This window comes from Alligator sinensis, unplaced genomic scaffold (assembly GCF_000455745.1).
Source record: "Alligator sinensis unplaced genomic scaffold, ASM45574v1 scaffold235_1, whole genome shotgun sequence".
NCBI lineage: Eukaryota > Metazoa > Chordata > Crocodylia > Alligatoridae > Alligator > Alligator sinensis.
This window is the reverse complement of record NW_005842042.1, coordinates 2,630,671-2,648,243: the sequence shown is the minus strand read 5'-3', so window position 1 is coordinate 2,648,243 and position 17,573 is coordinate 2,630,671. Positions and strand designations below refer to the sequence as shown.

General features: G+C 41.8%; 2 protein-coding genes across 5 annotated transcripts in view; one reads left to right on the top strand and one right to left on the bottom strand.

The window, feature by feature from the left end:
* The window catches only part of DPP7 (dipeptidyl peptidase 7), a 34,396-nt gene extending 26,332 nt beyond the window's left edge, over positions 1-8,064 (top strand). Inside the window, exon 13 of one of the 2 annotated variants that reach the window (XM_025203069.1) lies at positions 7,804-8,064. In XM_025203069.1, coding sequence (XP_025058854.1) covers positions 7,804-7,879 — 76 coding nt within the window. In that variant the 3' untranslated portion in view covers positions 7,880-8,064. Of the gene's footprint in view, positions 1,892-7,803 lie in introns of those variants that run through there. The other variant, XM_025203068.1, reaches the window with a different exon arrangement.
* Positions 1,787-17,573, bottom strand: part of MAN1B1 (mannosidase alpha class 1B member 1) — a 24,878-nt gene continuing 9,091 nt past the window's right edge. For all 3 annotated transcript variants that reach the window (XM_025203066.1, XM_006022704.3, XM_025203065.1), the window contains 7 exons: positions 15,613-15,761; positions 13,950-14,138; positions 12,826-13,016; positions 11,594-11,714; positions 8,130-8,327; positions 7,673-7,804; positions 1,787-6,402 (listed from right to left, as the gene is read on the bottom strand). In XM_025203066.1, the coding sequence (XP_025058851.1) occupies positions 6,199-6,402; positions 7,673-7,804; positions 8,130-8,327; positions 11,594-11,714; positions 12,826-13,016; positions 13,950-14,138; positions 15,613-15,761 (1,184 nt within the window). In that variant the 3' untranslated portion in view covers positions 1,787-6,198. The remainder of the gene's footprint in view (positions 6,403-7,672; positions 7,805-8,129; positions 8,328-11,593; positions 11,715-12,825; positions 13,017-13,949; positions 14,139-15,612; positions 15,762-17,573) is intronic.

Genomic DNA, 17,573 nt, shown 5'->3' with positions numbered 1-17,573 from the left:
AGGAATGCTGTGCTGTTAGTGTTTGTACCAGAAAGCATAAAGGGCAGTAGCAGCCTTTTGCACTAAACTTGAACCCAATCATTTGAGGAAAAATAGTCAGTTTAGGTGGTTCTGCCAAGGCAATGGAAATTGATCTTATAGCTTCCTACCCTGAGTCAATCAAGAAAGCCATTAAGCCAAATCCTGCGGCAGGCCACAACAGCACTTTGTATGGGTCACATATTGCATCAGATTAATTCTAAATGAGAAGGACAGAATAAAAAGCTGGTGTAAAACTAGCATACTATTCAACAAGAACTGGGCCATACTTCAACAACATGCTTTCCAGAACGTTGGAGGAAAGGCTGTGGCCCTTCCATAAACACCAAGTATTATCATTGTAATGCTCCTCACATAAAAATCATCACTGTGACAATTATAAGATAGTTGTAGCCCCTGCCTTCTTTCAGCTCAAAACAGAGCATGTATCTTCAAAATAAGTAGGTGGTACCTGATGACTGGGAGAAGTCGAGTGGTGATTGCTAATTGTAATGATCGGTTATGGGAATTGGCTGAAGAGACTAGTTTATCCAAAATAATTAATTGTCAGTGACTGTTCCAAGACTTAAAAACCTTAGTAATGGTCAGCTGCATAGTAGAGATCAGATTTTGGTGAGCAAGTGGCCTGCATACAGTAATGCCAAAGGGAACTGCTAATATACAGGGATTGCAATATTATCGAGTAATAAATCACACTTCCAATTAAAACAGCTCCACTCTTTTTTTAAATAAATTATAAGTTTATTAAACTGTGTGATAGAATTCCATGGTTTGGCTTTAAGTATAACCAAAGGGGATACAAAAAGGATCTCTCTCTCACCTTTCTAAAAAGGTGAAGCAAATTCATCTTTGTACATTAACAAGTGGACTCTTACCTACTGGAATCACTGTACCAATAAATACTAGCAAGACTGCAAAAATCTTACTACTTAGTAATCAGTTATATGCCTTAAAATAAATTGTATCCATTGATAAAGATTACACAGGCCAGGAAAAGCCTTGTAGGGCATTCCAGGCTCATGTTACTAGGTAGGCAAAGTACAGCCCTGGTTCAGTTTCTAATACGTTGTTCAAAATAAGATTTGGTGTTAATATGTGCATTGGTAAGTCCTACCAACACTCCCTATTTGGTTCACATGGATCCTAGGCCAAACCTTGATGTTGTTTCACATGATCTGAAGTAGACTCTCCATGCAAAGAGAAGTTTCTCCACATACAAATCCAACTAACTCCTCCTTACTCCTAAGCAAAGCTAAAGCTTCCCAGTTTCAAGCAACTAAGCTTTTCCCATTGCTCCCAGACTTTATAGTACCTTTGAAAAGGAAGAGTAGACAGAATTACTTCAGGACATCTGAAGCATTACAAAAGTGGCATGAATGGAAGACCTGGTTGGCCAAATGGCAGTTTCAAACAACTAAGAGTTATATAGAGACCATCTGAAAATGTCTTTGCTGTGCAAGAGCTTCTGAACACCAGTCCTCAGCTCTTTCAAATACAGTATGCCATAGCTTAATATAACAGGAAAACCTTGGTCTCTCCTATGACGGAGCCTGATTGCACTGAAGTTTGGGTTTTGTCCCAGTTGCACCTGCTACATGTATTGCCTTGCCATTCCCAACCCTAGTTATGAGCTCAAACCTAATATTCATGCTTTGAAGCCTAGAATCCCACTACACTCAGAGTTTGGACGTGACGACTGGTAGGGTTTGGTGCCTCATAAATCTAGGGAAGAGATGCCAGATGCCTCAGCCTAGAAAGAAAAGGAAAGGGATAAAAAAAAAAAAGCCACCCCCTGATTTGGGGAACTCCTTCTAATTTCCAGGCTAAATAAAAAGTACATGCCTCATGGCAATTTATCCTCCTTTTTCTTACTTACTTTCTAGTATTTTGAGCCCCTGAAATGCCACAAAACGAGGCCAGCTATTTGACCATGGCACTTAGCTGCTTTGTTGCACTTGCCCCCAAAATAATAAGTGCCTCTTAACTTTTTAAGATCAAACCCTTAGGCAGATGATGGCCTTAGGCTTGCTCTCTGCCCTAAAAAATGAACACAGACATTGGTAACATTTTCTAGCTTCTGCTTCAGGCAGTGGGGAGGGGAGAAGGAGAAGGGTTTTCTTACTCTCTTGCAGCAGTGTGAAAGATAGTAAAAGTGTGCAAGAGAGCAAAGTAGAAGATCCCAGTCAGCAGATGCATCCTGGGAGGAAAAAGGAGCTGGGTAATCACAGTAACTGCATCCCTTGGACACAGCTCCACGGCGATGTGGTTTGGAGAAATATGGAAAGAGCCAAGAACACTGGCATGGATGAAGACATGAATTGAGCAGCTGGAGAGGGATGGCCAGAGCACTCCTCCCTTTAATTCAGCCCCAGTGCACTGGATTAAGACCTAGAGCAGTGGCTTTAAGAGCAGACATTTCAGTTTATCACCATACAGCAAGAAAAGGTGTGTCTGTTTACAGAATAGGATTTAAAAATCTACGTGCAACACAATTTTGACTTCTGTAAATGAAAAATTCAAGTTTTTTCAGGGCAAGAGGGGCAAAAAGAAAGCTGAGGGAAGCCTCGGGAGAGCAGAAAGTTGCCCTGTCCTCACAGCCTTTTAGGAGGCAGTGTTCAGTCCCTCAGTTGCTGGAGAGGGCAAGGGGAATTTGACATCAAACTTGGCTCCAGCTATCAGAGGTCCACATAAAATATGGGGGAGCCCCATTAAGAAGACTCCACAGGCAGCACCCTGGTAGAAAGCCCTGTGCCAAGGGTGACAATGGGGCTGGTCTTCTCAAAAGATAACTGAATTTTCACTCTTGCCCCCTCCCTAATCATCTTCCACATCTCCCTCGCACTAATAGATGTATTTTTTCCATTAACCTGGTTTAAACTCAGAGGTAAATAAGTGTGGCTCACTACTAACCTTCCCCTGAGATGAGCAGTACTTATGGCAGTAAACAGACCAAAAAGCAATTTCCATTGCTCAGGGAACGCAGACACTGACTGGACAGCAGTGCTGTTTGCATTTACGTTTTTCCAATATGCAAAACACATAAGCTCTTTGAAAATAAGAAAGTCAGCTCTCTGTGTAAGGAGGCTGAACAGCACTGGATTAAGCAATAGCCTTTCTACACCATCCCCTTACCTAGTTATCCAAAGGCATCTCAATAAATGGAGATGCCAAGGAGCTGAATTGTGTCCAATACACTTAAGGCTTTGGGTTGGGAGGATCATGGTTTAAGAAACTTCTCAATGGCAAGTCATCACTGGTCCTCTCATGTCTGGAGAAACACCAAGAAATATGGTATAATGAAAGGGAACACAGTGGTCAAGACAGAGAACCTTTGAAGAAGTAGAGGAGCACTTCATGGCACCAGCAGTTAAAGCTTCACCCTCAGCAGTCGGAAAGAGAAGAACCAGACGGCCCCAAGGGTTTCCAGGTGCAACGCACGTTAGTTTGAAACAAGCAATTTATTTCTCTCCTCTCCAATACTGCACACAAAGGTGATCAATGCGAAACGCTGTGTTAACGAAAGGTGAGAGCTGACAATGAAGAGACCCTCAGCAACAATAAATTAGTTTCCAAGACAGCAGAAAGCCAGAGGGAATAGATCAGGATTCTAGGGCGATACGTGAAGTTAAGATGCACTCTTCCCTCCTCTTTGTTTATACACAGAGAAACTCCTCCCAGACCTGTGTGTGTGGAAGCTGAGCACAAGATGTGGCAGAAATAACAGCAGAACAGACATGGAAACCCACAGTGCTATTTTCACAGTCTGCTGCCTTTAAGACCTTAACACACAGCTTAAGCGAAACAGGACATTGCAGAAGCTTTCACCTGTATGGAGTATTTTACCCTTTAACTTTTGAGCCTCGCCACCTTCACCTTAACCTAAGAAGTTAGGGCCTCAATATCAGCTCCAGGACAAGGTAACAAATCAAGAAAGAAAAACAAAGGACCAGTATTCTTCATCTTTCACCCTTCAACTTTCAGTCAAAACGCGAGTCTGAGGTAACAAACATTAGTTCACAACTGAGTTAATATTCAGGACACTGGAGTTGCCACTGAACATGTTTCATTAAAAAAAAAAAGCCTAATTTTAAAAGTCCCTTTGGATAAGGATGCACAAGTTCACATAAATATCAGTGTCACTTCCCACGTTCCAGTAGCATTTGCTTTCTTTCTCCATTGTGTCAAACAACAAAAGACCAGCAACAAAACAACTGTTCAGCCTTTGTCTATGGCTTCTAAATTCCAATGTGCACTTAAGTGGAAAAAAAAACCCTCAGCAAACCCAATATTACTAAAACCCTCTGAATTGGTGGATCACATAATTCTGCATTAGCCTGTCTAATCAGCAAATCCCCCCATTCCCGAGATCAAAGGACATTTTAGGAAGTGGTACATATACATACATTTGAGAATTGTTTCCATGAGCCATCAGTGGGACAAGGAATGATAAATACTGCCTAAAGGAGTAAAAACAATGGTCCGAAGGGTAACAGTCACACTCCAGCAAACAGAGACCAGATAAGTGTAATACAACTTGGAAAGACATAACTTACTCTACCAAAAAGAAGGTTACAGTTAATGTTAAGCCTGTAAGTATAACTGAAAGTGAACTGTTGAGTCACGTTCACGCTGCCACTATTTCTCAGCCCCCAAAGAACATAGGCTGTTGTGCTTAACCTCCAAAACAAACGTGGAACTTTCTATAGTTCCCTCTTGGCGAGAAAGGAATGGATATTACAATAAGACAATATACCCTAAAAGAAGTGAATATATGCTTGCTCTGATAATGTATTTGTGTATGTGGACTGCCCAAAGTTACCCACAGAATGAAAAGGAAAAAGCATTTTAGAATGTCACTTTCAAAATTCATGTTTTAAAATCCAATTTCCACAAAAAATAAATGCAAGACTCCTGGGACCCCATGAGATCTTTTTATACACAAACACGGGGTCTATTTTCCCCCCTCAGAGCGCCCAGACAGGTCTCGGTAAGTGTATAGAGAGCATTAAGTGTCACTTAGACCATCCACGTTTAATTCTACTAGTGAAAATATTTTCACCAGGATATTTCTAAGGAAAAAATTACTGCAAATTTATCCCTATTAATCCATTGTAAGACAAATAGTAAGAATTATTCTGTACAACATAAGCCTGATTGATCTAACATTTTACAATATGAGATATGAGAAAGGAGGTTGAGTTTGAATACAAATGTGCTCACAAGCTTTTCCCATAGCTCAACCTCTCAAAGCAGCTTTCAGTCAGAATACCTGAGTCTAACTGATGCAAATATATATATAATGCATGTGTGTATAGTATCATTTGTTTTTCACATTGCCTCCTGCATTTCTGCAGATCCAGTTAAAAAACCAAACAAACAAAAACAACTGTTATACCGTACATCTACCAAATTATATATCACTGAGCCAAACCAGCAGCAAGTTCTGTACGTAACTCTCCACCACTCATTTTAACCACAGCTCTAGCATATTGTTCAAAGTGCTCTATAAGATTAAGATATTGTACTGTAGATGCATTTGTAACAAACTTGCTTTTGTCACATAACTTCCTTCTTTTGACATAATGCAGCATAGCATAATGGTCTGGAATGAAATCAGAGCATCAGCAACACTACTGATTTCCACATCTTGAGCTGGTACAGTGATAGTTCTGTTTCATGTACCATCTGGAGATATTATAAGCTCGTACAATGGAATGAAGCCGTAGCCAAGGTTTTCAATACGTCCAAAATAAACCAGTTCTCTCTACCTTTATTCCTTCCCTCCAGAGATAATTCCATGTTGTAAGACAATTTGCTGCTTTCCTGAAATCTAACCATCTCCCAAGAATGGCACCAGTAAGTCCCTAGATCCCTAGCGACCAACATACATCAGGGTCCATATTGCAATTGGTTTCCCAACCATGATATGTGCAATCAAACCCAGGTAAAGCAGCAGAGTGCACACAGGTTGTCCATCCCAGAGCCAAAGCACGGGGTTAGATTTAAGACTGACAAGACTTCTCTAAATCAGAGATGCTCTTAATTTTTTTTTTAAACCAAGAAGTGTAAATATAGCCTTCTTGGCTATTTTAGTTCAAACCCTGAAAAGTAAAGTGACTCAAAGGTAATGTGCCACTGTGGAAGGTATACACAGCACTTCTATGCTGGTGCCCAGATAGGAAGGGGATGAGCTTCTGTGTTAAACACATATTTGTCGAGGTTGATTAGGTCTACATCATCTGAAAACAGCAGGAACATATACTTGAGCGTTTCCCCAAGAAAGAAGCTTTCCATCTTATCTCTCGGCTCTGGGTTGCTAGGATTCTGGACGTTGTTAATGGATGTATAACCACCTGTAGGCACCTGTGCAAGACAGAAATTGTAGACAAGTTCTTCTTGATTCACAGAAATACAAACAAACTCTCTTTCTGTTATTAAAAAAGTGAAAGCACTAGACAGCCAGCACAGCTCTGAGAATCATATTTTACATGCAGAAAGCTTTTTTAAGTCTGATGGATATCAGAGCACTTGACTAAGTGATACAGAAACCACGTATAATAAAGTGAGGCCCACTGTAAAAAGTAGCACACTGACCGGCAAAATAAGGGGGGAAAATGTTTGGCTGAAATTTCAGCAGAACTTTAAGGAACAAATTACCATAATTACTAGGTGGGAGCTGGTCAGGAGTGCAATGGCACCATCCTATCCTGCTTGAGCCACAAGCTCTCTAGCAACTGAGTAGTCTGGACCACAGAGTTTGTTAGCTCAGTCAAGAGATACATTTTTAGAAGCACAACACTTCTCTAAGGCTATGTTGAGACACTGGTTCAGTTCAAGAGTGCCTCCTCCTAAGTCATTAACATTACTTCTAGTAGCAGCTTTCTTACTCTCGCTCAAACACCATACCTGTCCAGCTAGATCTTATTTACTTTGAGGGATCATGGAAGACATTTGTGTAGCTTCAGAGAGAGCTTAAGGACACCTAGCTGCACTAAAGTTTCATTTATCAAATTATTTTTCTTAAAAAGAAAAGTTTTACAGGAGTGATATTACCCTCCATTATAAAAACTCTGAATTACATAATATACAATGGAGAAATGTGTGTTCATGTGCACACACAGCACTAAAAACACTGATCCTTCACAATCAGTAAAATTACCTTCAATGTATTTTGTACTGCTGTACAAATAAAACAAAAATAAACAACCCCCTTAGAAGTTGTGCCTATTATTAGAGGGGATTCAGAGCCACTTGAAAAATGGTTAAAACAAGCAAACAAGTTTACTTGGATCTGATCCTAGCTCAACATTTTTTCCTAAAGAAAAAAAACCCATCACAAGCAATAAGAATGCCTCCCCAAATTGTTAATAGTCTTCATAAACAGACAGCATTTCCATGATGCTTCCTTTCCTTTTTTAACCAGTGGGATGATATGCAATGAATACAATTGTATCACTAGTCTGAAGGCATATAGATTGGAATTCTCTGTTGGGTCCTTAAAAGCTTTGTTTTATCTATTAGCTATGTTTATGATCTTTGGAAAATAGGCAATTGCAGAACTGGGAAAAGTCTCTCTTAAAGGACTTTGCCTTGATATGCTTGAAACCATTACAGTGTGGTAGGCTGGCCTTACCCGTGTGTATTTATTGAAGTTTTGCAAGATTTCCCAGCCCCAGTCTTGGTATTTCTTATCCCCTGTGAATCTGTATAGGTAAAAAAGACTTTCCACAGTTTCAGGTCTCAGCAGGTTGTGTCTATCTGCAGGCTGGAAGAAAGTAAAGATTGGAATTCAAACAAGACACAGGAAATGAATGGAGAGGAAAAACCACTGACTGCTTAACCTCCTTCATCCTAACCCCAACAGCCCTCAAGAATTCACTATATGCAAATCAACTTCTAAATATGTTGCAGGAACCATGTAAAGAACTAAAGATTAGGGGTATGCATGTGAAGTGAAAGAGAGGAAGATGCGCTCAACAAAACAAAGAGCATCCTCCCCCAGCTACTAACCTGCTGTTGGGACTTTCACAGGACAACATGTTACATATACAGAGTTTTTAAGCTGTTGCCCTGCTCCACTGGTTGCTTACCTTTATCTCCACATCTTTGTGACCCTTTTGTGCATGTAGATTGAAGTGTACAATCTCTGGGCTCAGGCCTGTCTCTACTTGAGCATACATCTGGTAACAGGTTTCTATGAGGGCTTTGGCCAGCTCCATATGATCAGCAGTCAATCCATTATGAGCTCCAAGAGCCAGGGTACCAGGCAAAAAGCAAACCAGGTGATCCTGCAAGACAGAAAACACCTCTCACTGCGGGGAACGTGGAACAAACAAATCAAGACAAGACTTAACGACATTATGGCATTGAGGACTATGTGTTCTTACACTCTGAACCTATGTAAACACGTAGAGGCATACGTGGACATCTATTTGTTAAAAATTTAGAACAGGGCAGGCAACAATAAAGGAATAAGACTGATCTGAAATAAGGTGTACTTAGTACTGTAACATCTTATATTGCTAAAATAAAAAGTAGCTAACTGAAGGGGGCAGAAATTTTCTTCCCGCCCCCCCCTCTAGTTTATATAAATGCACACGGCTAGCAAAGTCAATTCCTCTCTCTCTCTCTCTCTCTCTGAAAAGTCAATAAGGCAAGAGGGAAACTAGCTATATGAGTGACCCTAGAGTTAAGAGGGAAACAAAAGCACCATTTTACTGATATTATACACGCACGCTTTAAAAGCTGATTCTATCAAAATTTGAAAAGTTTCTCTAAAGAATTCCTTTTAAACATTGTAAATGATCCAGAAAGATTAAAATTAAACTACTGGAATAAACATAAAAAGCAGACAAAAAAAGGATTAAGTATATGGTAAAAATGATAAAAAAATTATGATAAAAGTTATATCTGAAGGTAAGTTTCATAAGCTAACTTTTTTTTTTAATGTCAAACAGGAATAAGACGGTGAACAGAAGTCAGCCACAGAGAACAAGTGCAAAAAAAAAAAGTTTCAGAAAGGATTTGGGGGAGACTTGTATTGTTCTGAGCCATCGCTGATATGAAGGAAGCAGAATCCTGCCACTAGCTGTTGTAATTAAGTTTCTTGTTAGACACTGGAATGTCAGAAACACCTTGTAGCTTAAACAAAACATCCTCAGTACTGGCTATATCTCACTCCTCCTCCTCCTCCATTAGGCTGCAATTCCACACAACAGGATTGGATTTTATCTCTGTCTAAAACAGTGGTGGGCAATTATTTTGGGCGGAGGGCTGCTTCCCCAGTTTCTGGAAGCCATCAAGGGCCACATGACAGGGAGCTGGGGGCAGATTAATATTTATTTTTTAAATTTTTTAGGGGTCCCGCAGGTGGGATGCAATGGCCTGGCAGGCTGCATGTGACCCATAGACCGCATTTTGCCGGCCTCTGCAGTACAAGAATGTATTTATTTAGAAGCAGAAAAGGAAGCTGTTCAGAAAAGAATGGATTTTGTTTGTTTGTATCTCTGGCTGTGTACATGTACAAGGAGACAAAGTAAAGCCATTTGTGTCCAGAAGCATTTGAAAGCCTGGGCTGGTAGTAGGCATATCAGTGTTTTCCATAGTGAGTGGAGTAGTCATAATTTGAGAGCTGAGCCAACCAGAGCTAGGGTAGGGACAAGATATAACATAGGAGTGAGATCACCAATCTGGGCTCATCCAGGTGATCTTGATGAGAGATATGATGGTGTCTACTAGAGTCAGAGGCTTTATCCCAAGACTCGTAATAAATTTGCCAGTCCCTTGTACCCAGAAGAACAGCCTCTAGTCACTCCAAGAATTGAGCCTTGATACAGTATATCTACTGCACCCCAGCTTGTAACCAAAGCCCTGCTGCCAGCCTGGGTCCTGCGCTGGCTCCGGGCTTGCCCATCAGGGCTGCGCGCAACAACAATAGCTGCAGCCCCCTGCATGCCGTGCTGGGCAGTGTTTGCTGCTGCTGTTGCCCACCCAGAGCTTGCATGCTAGGCAGCCCACAGGTGGCGCTGACAAGCACTGCCTGGCATGGCAAGCGGGGGCCACAGCTGCTGTCACCACACGCAGCCCCAACGAGTGAGCCCGGAGCCAGCACAGAGCCCAGGCTGGCTGCGGGGCTGGGTTAGAAGCTGGTGCTGAGCGCAGGGGGAGGAGAAGTGGCCCCTCGCCCGCCCCATGCCCAGCACCCTGCGCTGCAGCCACTCAGCCCACATGGGGCTGCCTGTGCCTGCTCCGGACAGCCCGGCGGGCTGCGAGTGGCTGCAGCAGGGATGGCCAGCCACCGGGTGGGGGAGCGGCTGCTTTCCTTCATGCCAGGAAGGAGCTGGGAAGGAGTCTGGGGAAAAGCTGAGCGCAGGTTGGGGGTGGGGGGGAAGCAGCCCCTCCCCTGCCCTGTGGCCAGCACTCCCTGCTGCAGCTGCTCGCAGCCCGTGGGGCTGTCCGGAGCAGGCACAGACAACCCCAGGCGGGCTGCGAGCGGCTGCAGTGCAGGGTGCTAGACACGGGGTGGGCAAGGGGCCACTTTCCCCCCCGCCACACTCAGCTTTTCCCCAGGCCACTTTTCCCTGCCCGAGATCCTCCCCTGCCCCCCCCCACCCCCTTTCCTGTGGTTCAGGCACAGGGCAGCCACGTGGTCTCAGGCCAGAAGTCCCAGATGGGGCTTCCGGCTGGGGGGGCAGGAACCGGGAGGGCCCTGCTGTTGAGGGAGCCGGCCGGGCTTCCCTTGGGCCTTACTGCCTTTGGTTCCTGTCATTTTTGACAGGAACCAAGGGCAGATAAACGTTAATTTTCTAATTTTTTTAGGGGTCCCACAGGCCGGATGGAATGACCTCATGGGCCGAATCTGGCCCGCGGGCCGTGTTTCGCCCACCCCTGGTCTAAAAGCTGCAGCAGTGAAAGAGTTCCAGGGATATGCCCGCCCTTCCTGGATTCGACACACTACAACCCTACTGTTATTTGCTCAAGGGAGAGGAGAATCGCTATTACCACAAATATTGCAAAACATTCTCAAACAACAGAAGGTAAATTCAGTTATCTTTCTGGGAATAACTCAATTGTCAACAAAGTCCGTTCACAACAAATTGGACAACCACTTCATATCAAACCCCTTCATGTTTCTGTCTACAGCAGGGACTGTTATCTGTAACTTGGTTACTCAGTATTGTCATTACCATGACTACAAACCCAAGACATTCTTTTAAAACAAGATAACACCTGCCCATAGGCTTGCAGCAAACCATATATATATATTCATGTGTTTCACACAGCACAAGTGTGGCCTAAATGTACAAGACACGCGCAGATTTTAAAAAGGTCCATACCCCTTTTCATCTTTTAGTTTTTGCACCTTTCAGCAGCCGGAGTCAAAAATCACTAGTTCACATGTACCGGACAGATTTCAGCTGACAGTTGTAACAACGACTGCCCTCAAGTTCTCCCCCATAGGTAAGAGAGAGAGCTCAGAAACATAACAGCACTAAAAAATATTCACTACAAAAAAAAGAGAAAAGAAAAAAAAAAAATCAGGTTGGGTACTTACCATCTTGGCACTGAAGTGGCCATGGGCAAACTCTCCTACAAAAGTAAGTTTCTTCGGTTGCGACCTCTGAAGCAGATGCTTTTTTACCCCTTCTATGGCTCTCATGTAATCTTCCAACAGCCTGTGAATAGAAGTCATTCCCAGTTGATACCAATAAACACATTTCAAAATAAGTCTAACCCTTCTTTAGGTACATTACATACATCTCAAAATACCATGCTTTTTGATCAACAGAACCTTGCAATTTGATTTAAGCAAGCATTAGTGAAGATATTTAACCCAATATAAAACACTACAAGAAATCCAAGTACCCATGATTGTAGAAAATGAATTGAGCATGTATCTGCAGCTTTCTTTTGAGAAACCCACCTATAAGTAGTCATAAAGGTTCCCATTTCATTTGCATCTAATCACCTTGGTTTCTTTCAAAGGTACTTAGGAGCGCAACATTTAAACATGCCTAGAACTCCAAGACTATCAGGAAAAAAAACTATTTTAAAAACTAAAAAGTGTTCAGTGAATGTTACAGCTTGGGAAAGGTGATGGAGTCACAATTCTGCAGTGAGAAGCTCTCTCTACAGGAGAGGTGCAGCAGAGGCATCTCTGCAAGCTTCCCCTAAAGGAAGAGGTATGCCCAGATCTGGAGGGACTCTCTGTAGAAGCAAGTCAATCTCCAAGGTGCAGTCAAGTCGCCTCCTGAGGAGGCTCAACAGCGTAACCTCCCTGCCACAAAACTTCCCCAACCCCAGACTTCCAAACCCTTCCTACTTGACCAAGGTAGGAAAGTGAACACAAGGAAAAGACTGGCTGGACTTGATTTCAGTCCTGTAACGGATCTGAGAAAAATACAATTGTCATCCCAGCAAGAACCCTTTTTGCGTATGACATACCACCTCGCCATCCCTTTAACAGATCCTGTACTAAGTCTAGCACCTATAGAGAACCAGAATAGAGGTGATGTTTCATCCAGACGAGAACAATGTAGCAGCATTTGTAACATAAATAGAAAGCTTTAACTCCCTCCCACAGCTTAAATATTTCTGATCCCTTTGCCCCCCACCCCCTCAAGGAGAGAGAAGCAGAAATCTGATCCACATGCTCTTTTACATAGATTTACCCAAGAGATTAAAAAATAATCTCATAGCAGTCTTCCCTCCAAACAGCCCAATGGAGTAAAAAGATGTATAGCTTGCTTCATTTATTAAATTATACTAGAAGGGGGAAGAACTTACTCATTTTCTTGTTTCCCGCCCTGAATCCACTGCTTAAGCAAATACTCGTAGTAGCTGTCAGCTCTGGCTCCCAGAGTGTAGACACCCAGGTGAGTGAACTGTCCGCTGTTTGTGTTTATGAACATGGGCACTAGCCCATCATTTTTCCCTGAGAGAGCGTGTACATGTTTCATCACCTCATCTACTGCTTTCTGCAGGACAAAAAGAAAGCATCTCTCTGAACAATACAATGCTGCTTTATAATCTTGATTAATCTACAGCAAATCTGCATTGGGAATAGCTAAAGATTTTCATCAGCTTTCCTTCTTTGTCATTTAATTCTTTCAAGCAAGAATGTGACATGGTTGTATGTCCAGGAAAACCTCCCACTATCTTTGGAATTGTTAATACCCTGATTTACTGTATTGTGTCCTGGAACTTGAGATAAAAGTCTTTACAACCAGGCCCTTAACTAAAACATGAGTCACCAGATAAACTCTCTGGAGGGCATATGAAGGGAGTGCTAGTCTCTGCAACCTTAGAGTAAGATCTGTTGTGTAAAAACATTAAGATATTTTAGACAATATTAAGACAAGGACAGTTGAATAAAATTTCTCTTCAGATTGCCATTTTGTAAAGCCAGCTACAGTAACCTAGTGTAAAGTATTATAAAACTTTTACTCTAAGTGCAAAACCCATTTTTTCTTAGACGTTCCTTTTGAAGGACAAAGGAGCATGCATTCATCTACAGCATGGGCTTTCTACACTTACTTTAAATTGAGAAAGTAATGGACTCTTTCTTTTCCATTCCCACCCCCAAGTACAGGCTTCTATTACTTCCACTCTGGAGGAATTATGAGAGTCAAAAATGCATTAGTAAGCTGAAAGATGGACAAACTACTCAGAAGTGGTTTATACAGCACCACAAGGTATAAAACTGCTCAATCCAAGAATTTTAAGAGACTGCACTTGCTAAGACGTGATTCAGCAATGCAATGGCATTCACTTACTTTCATCAACCTAGGGAAACCTGCTTCATTTGCCACAAAACAGAAACCTCTCTTAGAGAGGCAGTTTAAGTGAGCACTTCAACTAATGTGGTGGAAAGAGGAGAAAGAAAGAGGATGAAAAGTGGCTTTTGATACCTTGAATTTCTCATCTCCTGTGAGACGAGAAAGCTCCCTGAACTCCAACTGAATACTGGTCACTTCAGCCACAGTGCTGTCAGATGTCCAGCGAGGAGGATGAGCAGTGCCTCGGCCAATGTTGACATCCGAGTATGGTATCTTGGATGGTGTGTTGAATGCCGGCATAAGCCTATTCCCAATATCTTTCTAAAGAAACCCAAGAAACATGGTACCAAATGATCTTTGTCTCTCTCAGTCATCAAAAAAGGAAAAAAAAACAACAACCCAGAAGCTTGGTTTTAACTCTTGCCTCCATGAGGAAGGCAACAAAAATTAAGAATGGGTAGTGTGGTGCAGTTCATCCTATAAATCCCACATAATATATTTTAAATACAAGGTTACACAATAATCCTTAATGTGAGCTCAGGCCCTCTGTATGTTTGCCCAGCAGTTGGAGCAGAAATGTGCACTTGGTTTGCCAAGAATTATTGAGATGCATGGATAGGATGGAGGAAGAAAGCACTTTACTCTCCTCCAGCCCTTTTTTTTCATATCCCTTCTCCAGCTCACACATCTCATCTTCCAAACCTCCTACTACCCTATTTTTAGCAACAAAAGTAAACACAACTTTGTCAAGATTCCATTTTTCTGTCAGGACCCAGCTGAGCATATCAAGTTAATGTGACACTTAATACTCCACATTTGCCTTTCCCAAAGCTTCAAGGTAGCTTTATTTCAATAAAACCAGATGGTGGGCCATGAGCAACCAGGAGGGGAGGCCAGTGAAAGTATTAATGAGCATGATAAATCCATAATTCAACCAAACAACATGTCTCAGTTTACAGGCCACCTATTCCCAAGTAAAGGCCAACCCTTTCCCAGGTAGCCCTGTGGATGGGAAGCAGCATAAGCTTTCCAGCCATACTCTTACATGATGAGCTGGAGTGGAGGTGTCAGCTTTGCCCAGCCCCTTGGGCTAGATCCCAACTACAGGGCTCATCATGTACAGGATACAGCCCCACCTTGAGAGCAGGGTGAATGGTGGTAGCACACAGGTTGATGCAGCTGATTTGTCCCCTTGTTGCACATATGCCTACCAAGGCTCTGTGCCCCAGATTTTGGAGGCAGGCCTGCAGCCCACCTCTCAATTCCCAGTCCCTCCAGGAATCCTGTGGGCTGTATCTTTGACATCCCTGTCAAAAATACAGGAGTATAGAGTATTTAATTCTGCTTTCCTCTTACCATATCTCTGCACTTTCCAGAACACATTCATTAAACATGACTAACATGTCTCATGTGTAATTCTCTTGTTATCTCTATTAATCTCTGAAAGGAAAATTATGTGAAGGGAGTTTTTAAATCTCTTTTCAAGTCACCATGTGTGTTTATTATTGTGAGTGAGAACAAAGAAGTGTATGTTTCACTTGTAATGAGAACTGGTGCTGCTTGAGGCAGTTCTTTTAGACCCTGCAAAAGTTTGTTTCATCACCTTAGACTGGCCCTAGGAAAGCCATCTTCTGTACAAACAGGCTTTAGCCAAGCGGTGAACAGCTTCATTGTGCTGGAGGGTCAAATCTATCACCTCTCCTCTGCAGTAATGGTAAAATGCAGGGGCAAGGTGGCCAAGATTAAACTTCACCCAATACAAAGGACACCTTTACCAGCAAGACTGACTACTTACAGCTTTTTCCAGGAAGAGGCTATCTCCAGATAAATGGTAGGTACTCAGCAAGCCCCCCAGAATACGAATTGTGCTCTCAAAGAGATTCACATCCACGTTCTTATCAAACAATAAATCCGTTGCCACCCACTTCCTTGCTTCTTCAAACTCTGCAAGACATGAAAGAAAATAAACTTTGGAGAAGACTCAAAGTAGCTACAACAACATATTCTAATGACCAGCTTAAAAGATACAGGTGTGCTAGGCTCTATTATTCAGCACATAAAAGGAACCTGGAATTTTAAGGGGGAAGTGAGGTGGTTATAACTTGCTGAAGAATACACACCGGGAGAAGAGAGGCCTAGTATCAGTTTAATTCCTGTGGCAAAGTGCCACAAGGATGTGCAAGGAGATAGGTATTTGGCAGAGAAACTTTATGTTTAATGGGAGTTGTGAAGGTATACTCCTTCCTTATTAAAATAATGCAAGGACTGCTACCTCATGATCCTACCTCTCAGCACAAATCCATAATCTGTTACATTACTACTAGTAAGATGGGTGGAAAGTTAAAAACTTTCACTGCAAGACTTCAGGTTTTAGCTAAAGCCACTTAAACCAAACCTACTGCCTGTCTGCTACCTCTCATACTATGCTTTCAGGCATTAGTCTTTAGCCTCTCAGCATCCCAGTGAAGTGAAGTAGGAAGTTGCACTATTCCCCATTTTGCAATTGGAACAGACAGCTTCAGAAGCTGCAAGACTATTATTCAGGTTAGAAACCAATGCCCCAGTTTAACTGACACTTCTTGATATTTAATCAAGAGGAAAGCTCACCAAGGTTTGTCATTTATCAGATTGTTCTCTATAAAACACACGCCATTACACTTGCCTGCAATGAGGCTGACAAAATAGGCTTGTCTGTGTTGTCAGCTAAGTTATCACTGTCTAGTAGTAGGTGGAACAACACAGAATTCTAAGATTTTCTTTCACAAGTAGAGTTTACATTTATGGAGTTGTTGGGTAAAGCTTAACTGTCATGCTTTTCACCCTTTTCATTTTAATATCTTGGGGCTTTTTTGTTTTTCTAATCTAGAAGAATCCCAAAGAGCTTTACAGAATCTATAACAATCACTAAAAGCTCAACTGCAATAAAAAATAAAAGTTTCCAATCAAGAGTCCATTTTAACCATGTCTAAATGACTAATAATTTATTTTAAAAGCTGTATGTAGTTCATACTGATTTTTATTTTTATTTTTTTTTATAAAGTAGCTACCTTGTCAACTTGATGAAGCATCAAGACAAGTTGCTGAGACCTGCAGTTAGACACACTAAACTGCAAGATTTCCAACTGGGATTTTGGTTTGATTTTAAAATTTTACATGAATGCATACACTGAACAAAAATAATAAATAAAATTAAAAAAAAACAACAAAGCAGTGTGTATGACTTTTGCTGTTCCCGGTATTCTGCAGGGCAGTTCTGATCTTCCTGCCTTAACACATACTAGACTGTGCGTCTTGTATTATACAGGTGTCCACTTCCAGAGATGACATAGCTATATCCAGTGCATACCAACAAACACATTTGCAGGAATTCTTAGAAGTACCACTTGTAGATCTTTTGTTTAACATCACCTAATCAGCATGTGCAAATTTTCTATAATCATTTAAGACAGCAATTTAAAAATATTCACAACAGTAAAGTTCTGAGGCTTAAAACCAAATGCCAAAGTAGAGCCACCTCTGTTCTGGACAGAAAAAAAAAAAAACATACAATAACTTGGGGGATGAAGGGGACAAGAACTGTATCCCACTGAACTTAGCAGGACACTTACAAGACAGAAGATAACCAAGCAAGTTAAAATGCGACTTGCATACTGTTGTTAAAGTGAATGAAAATAGCAGTAATCCACTCAACTGAAAAGTTCTCTGTGTGAACTGTACAACCTCTATTTACTTCAATGACAGTTATTTTTTTGTAAT